At 45.0% G+C, this 7,144-nt stretch overlaps 1 protein-coding gene across 1 annotated transcript in view; it reads right to left on the bottom strand.

The window, feature by feature from the left end:
* Positions 1-8: 8 nt before the first annotated feature.
* Positions 9-7,144, bottom strand: part of LOC105291700 (coiled-coil domain-containing protein 3-like) — an 83,647-nt gene continuing 76,511 nt past the window's right edge. Inside the window, exon 2 of the mRNA XM_011359613.2 lies at positions 9-440. Within this exon, the coding sequence (XP_011357915.1) occupies positions 165-440 (276 nt within the window). The 3' untranslated portion in view covers positions 9-164. The remainder of the gene's footprint in view (positions 441-7,144) is intronic.

The following is a 7,144-nucleotide window of genomic DNA, read 5'->3' as shown; positions in this document are numbered from 1 at the left end:
GGGGCAGCGAGGCGGCCCCTCTGAACCACTAGACACCGCCAACCGCGCAGGAAAAGCATCTTCTACGAGACTTGAGACGCGTGCAGTCCGACGCCTCCATCACTCCCCCCTCCCCGGCCAGGGGCGCTGCCCCCAGCGAGCCGGGGCGGGCCGTGGCGCCCCCGCTACCCCCGCAGGTAGGTGCGGGCTGCGGGCGCCTGCCCCAGGGCATTGCTGTGCGGGCCGGCCCCCGCCAAGGCCACCAGCTTCTCGCTGAGCTTCTGGTTGGCCAGTTCCAGGTGGCGGCCGTTCTTCCGTGCCTGTCGCAAAGCCCTCTTGACCTTCTTGACCCGGTCCCGGAGCTGCCGGTTCCGCTTCTCCAGCGTGGCCACCTTCTGCTGCAGCTTCTTGACGTGGTCCTCCTCCTCAAACAGGGCCTTCTGCACCGAGGAGCACAGGAGCTGGGGAGACAGGCGCCCCGGAGGAGAGGCAGGTGAGTGACAGAAAACGCCCCGGGCCATGTGCCTGGGCGCTGCCCAGTGCCAGCGACACCGACCCGAATGTCACCCCCAACCCCGACTCCAGGACACACTCAGGACGCCTCCCTCGGTTTCACCCTGACCTCAGACGCAAGCCCAGCCCCTCCTGTGCTGTGTATGGGCTCCTTGGATGATTTTGTTTCGAAGAGATTTCAAACAGCTGTCACTCCTGTCAACAAGCGCAGAGCTCCAGTGAATCAAGAAGTCCAAGACCAAACCCTGAGGCAGAAAATTGCATAAAAGATAGGAGAGCTTCCCAGGAAAGGTAATGTAAAGCTCTGTTAGACACAGAAAAAGGGACTCGTCCTCACTCATAGTCGGGTAAATGCACATTAGAGCCACAGGGGATTTCTGTTTTTCACAGGTGGGTAAAGTGAAAGCGTGGAGGGCAGGGAGACGGGCATGCTGGTCTCCTGCAGGTAGAGCACCCACTGCTCCCAAGAGCAGCGTGGCTAGATCCATCGAAACGAAGCCTCACAGATCCTCTGGTCTAGTCATTCTGGGGCTTTGTCTCATAGAAATGCTCTCACGTGCACAAACATTATTATTTGTCATAAGAAGATTCAGGGACATTTAACCATGGTAGCCTAAGCCATCCTTGTTTTCTGCCCCACCCTCCAGCCACAAAAGTTCTGCATCCATCCACAAAGTGCCTCTAGGGGAGCTATGGGGCCCAGAAGGAGTCTCACCCACCGTGCACCAGACAGATCAGCCCCTGCTGTGGACCCTGCAGTGGTCCACGAACTGGCTGCAGCCCCCTCTCAGGCAAAGGACCTCGAAGAAGACATACAAATGGCTAACAGGTACATAAAAAGGTATGCAGCATCTCTAAATCATCAGGGAAATGCAAAGCAAAACCACAATGAGGTATCACTTCGCACCTGTTAGAATGGCCGTCATCAAAGGGAGAGGGTCACAGTGTAAGATGGTGATACAGGAGGATCCTGAACTTACCTCTGCCCGTGGACACATCAAATCCATAGCTACGTACAGAACAATTCCCTGTGAAAGAAACCTGATAACTAGATAGTGACTCCAATACATCAGGCAAATGAGAGAAAAAGCCCACATCGAAACAGGAAAGAAAGAGGCTGAGCCATAACCTTGCCATAGATCGCCTGGCATGGTGACCCACAAGTGGGAGGGAACTCACACTCCCAGTTTCTCCCCTGGGGAGTGAAGGGTTGGAACCACATGCTGGGGACTCCAGCTTTTAAGACCTGCACCTGAGAGATGAATCCCCAAAGAAAGCCAACAGGGCTTGCGTCCCCAAGGCTCTAGCACACAGTCTCACCCCGCACAGGGCAGCAGACTGAAAAGCACGCAGACTTTCTGGGAAAGAGGCCTATCTGCTTGTCTTAAAGCTTCAGCCTGAGGGGCTTCTAATTAGGTACACATCTGGAGGCCTACTGAAATGTACTCCAGAGACCCTGGACTTGGCCTCTGCCCTGCTCCAGGTCATGGTCTCACCCAGAAAGGAGCTTGTGCACACATCCGGTGGCCCAGTTTTTGCATCTGGTGGTCCAAGGGTTACAAATGTGCCCAGTGGACACCCCTTGATTACTTGGTTCTGGTGGCCAGAGGGGCTTACCTTTGCAAATCCCATAGGACTTTACAGAGTAGCGAAACAATTCTTGACCAGCCACCCGCCTCAGGGCACAGAGGGGACAATGACGCAGGCCACTAACAGCAACCCTCTGTGATCTGGCGCAGTGAGAACCCCAGGGCCTTCAAGTGCATCAGTAAGCACGCACTGCCAGTGTCCTTCCGGGGCAAGAAGACGTCATGGGTGACCCAGCTCCTCTTCCGAGATGCCCCCCTGAATTGCTGCGCCGGTGAAATGGAGAAACTGTTTGGAGAATCACATACCTGTCAAGACTCTGCGTATCGTCGGTAATGTGCCCAGGCACCCTCCTCCTCCTGATCTTCACCCTGATAGCAAAGTGGCGTCTCTCCCTCTGCACACAGCGCCTCTTTGACCTAAAGAGGCCCTATGTCCAAGCCACTGCTGCCACCGAGAAGACACCGATGCCATCCCGAAAGGACCGCGTCATCCACGACGGAATCGAGAGCCTTGCCTCGGCTTGGGGTGACGTCACCCAGGAGTGTAGGAATGGCACCTGACGGAGATACTCAAGAGGTTCATCGGTGACGTCAAGGGATTTGCCAAGGATGAGGATGTGAAAATCTCAAGGCTGTGGGTGGGGCGGCAAACAGCTTTCCCCGGGGTGGGGACGAGGGGGCCGCGAGGAGCGCCCAGAGGGAGTCGTTGCAGCTGGACAGGAGCACACGGCTGATGGAGAGCACGAGAAGGAAACTGCAGGAGAAGAAGAACTTCCAAGAAAAGTCGCAGCGAGGGCCTAGCAGAAGCGTCTGCAGACCTCAGCAAGCTCCTTAGAGTATGAACGCGGACATACTAAAGTATGAACGCGGACCCCAACACCGAAATTTTGCTTTCAAGCAAATCTATGACAAAAAACAAGCAAGCAAACCACCAGGGACATATTTCTGAATAGAATGACACCTCCTCAAGAAGAGCCTCAGGCAGGTCCTCCGGGTGTTCCAGAAGGAGGTGGCCTTATCATAGGTGAGGGCGCCCCACCTGTCACTGCCCCTGAAGGCCTTCCGGTGGGACAAGATGTGCAGGTGAGAGACAGTGATGCTGGTGACCCTGCCCTGTGTAGGCCTAGGCTGCTAATGTGTTTGTGTCTTTTTAACAAAAAAAGTTTAAAAAGTAAAAAAAAGTGTTTTAATAGGAAAAAGCTTATAAAATAAGGATACAAAGAATATTTTTTGTACAGCTCGACAGTGTGTTTTAAGCTGTGTTGTTACAAACGAGTCAAAAAAATTATAAAGTTATAGTAAGCTAAATAATATATATTATTGAAGAAAAACATTTATAAATTCAGCATAGCCTGAAGGGACAGTGTGTATCAAGTCTATGGCAGTGGACAGTCCGTCCTAGGCCCTCACATCACTCATGGCTCGCTCGCTGACTCACCTACAGCAGCTTCCAGTCCTGCAAACGCCATGCCATGGTAAGTGCCCTATACAGGTGCACCATTTTTTAAATCTTTTATATTGTATTTTTGCTGTACCTTTCCCATGTTTAGATATAAGTATTTACTACTGTGCTGCAATTACCTACAACATTCAGTGCAGTAACAGGCTGCAGAGGCTGGTGGCCTGGGAGCAACGGGCTGTAGGTAGAGCTCAGGTGTGCAGTGGGCCAGACCATCTGGGTTTGTGTAAGTGCACTCTGATATTTTGCACAATGACAAAAATCACCTAATGACATTTCTCAGAAGGTATCCCTGGTCCTTGAGTGATGCCTGACTAGTCAGGTGGTGGCTTAATCACATATGAAACCATAATGAAGGTTAAAGATAAAAGCAGAAACATAACTACAATTATAGCAACTTGTTAATAGACACACAGGACACAAAGATGTGAATTTTGACTTCAGGAACACAAAACATAAAATTAGGTGGGGAGTAAAAAGATAGAGCTTTAGATAGGGCTTGAAAATAACTTATCAACTTAAAATAGACTTACGAGTTGCCTTATTTAAGCCTCATGGGAACCACAGGATGAAAACCTAGAGTAAATACTCAGAAGATAAAGGAATCTCATCACACCACTACAGAAATTCAGCAAATCAAAGAGAACAAGAAAGGAACGGAGGAGTTACCAACCAATCGGTAATTAGACTGTTCACATTCAAAGTTCTCCAATCCAAAGACCCTGACCAGATTTTTAAAAAGACCCGACTGTATACCGGCTCTAAGAGACTCGCTTCAGCTGTAAGGACACACGCAGAGCGAATGTGGAGGAATGGAGAAAGATATTCCACGCAGGTGGGAACCGAAATAAGGAGGGCATTGTACAGTGATTAAGGGATCAATCCAACAAAAGGATGTATTCGTAAATATTTATGCAACTAATATAGTAGCACCTAAATACTTAAAGTAAATATTAACACCTAAAGCTTTGGAACGAATAGCAATACAAAGGAAAAAAAAACAAAACAAACAGAAACAAATGAAATAGAGACTAAGAAGACAATAGAAAAGATCAATAAACTTTGATCAAAAGAGCTGGCTTTTTGAAAAGGTAGAATAGACAAACCTTTACCTAGGCCTACCCAAAACAGAAGAGGACTCATAAAATAAAATCAGAAATGAAAGCGATGTTACGACTGACACCACGAAAATACTGTAAGAGACTACTGTGAAAAATTACATGCCAACGAATTGGACAACCTAGAAGAAATGGATAAATTCCTAAATATACAACCTACAAAGACTGAATCATGAAGAAATTAAGGAGATTGAATCAGTAATCAAAAACCTCCTAAGCAACCAAAGTTCAGAACCAGACAGCTTCACTAGTGAATTCTACCAAACATTTAAAGAAGAATACCAGCCCTTCTCAGACTTTTTCCAAAAAAGTTGAAGAGGCGAGAACACTTCCAGACTCATTTTACAAGGCCAGCGTCACCCTGATACCACACAAAAATGACACAATATCTCTGATGAATGCAGATGTAAAAATCCTCAACAAAATATTAGCAAACTAGTTTGACAATACAGTGAAAGGATCACACACCATGATCAAGTGTGATTTATTCCTGGGCTGCAACAATGGTTTGACATCCGCAAGTCAAGGTGATATCCACACTAACAAAATGAAGGATAAAAATCGAGATTATCTCTATAGATGTAGAATAAGCATTTGACAAAACTGAACATCCATTAAGGATAAAAAAAGAAAACCTCTGGACAAAACAAGCAGAGAGGGAATGAACATACCTCAGCGTAATAAAGCCCATATGTAACAAGCCCACAGCTCACATCAGACTCAACAGTGAGGCTGAAAGCTTTTCCTCTAATTGGGAACAAAACAGGGATGCCCAGTCTTGCCACTTTTATTCAATATAGGACTGGAAGTCCTAGCCAGGGAGCAATTAAGAAAGAAAAAAAAGCGTCCAAAATCAAGAGAAATAAAACTATTTGCAGATGACATGATATAATACATAGAAAATCCTAAAGACTCCATTTTAAAAACTAATTCAGTAAAGTTGCAGGGTACAAAATCAGTGTACAAAAGTCTGTTGCATTTCTATCGATCGACAATAATCAGAAAGTGAAATTAAGAAAACAATACCATTTACAACTGCATCAAAAAGAATAAAATACCTAGGAGTAAATTTAACTAAGGAGGTGAAAGATCTCTACACTAAAAACTATAAAATGTTGATAAAGAAATTGAAGACAAATAAATGGAGGGATATTTCATGCTGATGACTTGGAAGAATATTGTTTAAATGTCCATATTACCTAAAGCAATCTACACATTCAAGGCAATTCCTATCAAAATTCCAGTGGCATTTTCACAGAAATAGAACAAACGATCCTAAAATTTGCATGGAACCACAAAAGACCCTAAATATTCAAAGTAATCTGGAAGGGAAGAACAAAGTTGGAGGTATCACGCTCCCTAATTTCAAACTATTTTACAAAGCTACAGTAATCAAAACAGTATATGGTATTGGCATAAAAATGGAGCAGAAAAGAAAGCTCAGAAATAAATCCTCACATTTAAGGTGAAATCATTTCCAACAAAGGCGTCTCTTCAATAAATAGTGTTGGATAACTGAACAGCCACATGCAAATGAATGAAATAGGATCATTATCTTACACTATACATAAAAATCAATTCGAAATCCATTAAAGATCTGAACCTAAGACCTGAAACCATAGAACTCCTAGAATAAAAACAGGCAGTAAGCTCCTTGATATCAGTCTTGGTGATAAGTTTTTGGATTTGGCAACAGAAGAAAAATCAGTATTTGGACTACCAACAAACTAAAAGGCTTCTGCACAGCAAAAGAAACCATCGACAAAGTGACAAGGCAATGTAGAGAATGGGCAAAGATATTTATAAACCCTATACCTGATAAGAGGTTGATATTTAAAACCTATAAAGAACTCCCACAACTTAATACCAAAACAAAACAAAGCAAAACAAATTAACCTAATTTAAAAATGGGCAAAGGACCTGAATAGACATTTCTCCAAAGAAGATATACAAAAATCCATCAGGTACATGAAAAGATGCTCAACATCACTAGTCATTAGGGAAATGCCACACTGAGATACTGCCTCACACCTGTTAGAATGGGCTTCATCAAGAAGACAAGGGATAACAAGTGCTGGCGAGGGATGTAGACAAACGGGAACCCTCATGCACTGTTGGTGGAAAAGTAAATTGGTTCAGCCACTCTGGAAAACAGTATGGAGGTTCCTCAGAAAAAAAATAGAACATATGATCCAGCAATTCCACTGGCGTGTTTAACCAAAAGAAATGGAAACAGCATCTCAGAAAGATTCCCATTCATTCCATTAGTCACAATAGCCAAGATATGGAAATAGCCTTTTAACAGATGAACAGATAAAGGTATGGAATATATGGACAATGAACTATTATTCAGCCATGAGAAAGAAGGAAATCCTATAGTTTGAGTTTGCGACAACATGGATGGACCTTGAGGGCATTATGCTAATTAAAAGAAGTCAGAATAAGACAAGTACTATATTATATCATTTATATGTAGAATCTGAAAA

This window comes from Pteropus vampyrus, unplaced genomic scaffold (genome assembly GCF_000151845.1).
Source record: "Pteropus vampyrus isolate Shadow unplaced genomic scaffold, Pvam_2.0 Scaffold49, whole genome shotgun sequence".
In the NCBI taxonomy this organism is placed as follows: Eukaryota; Metazoa; Chordata; class Mammalia; order Chiroptera; family Pteropodidae; genus Pteropus; species Pteropus vampyrus.
The sequence above is the reverse complement of the archived record's forward strand: the minus strand, read 5'-3'. Positions and strand labels throughout refer to the sequence as shown.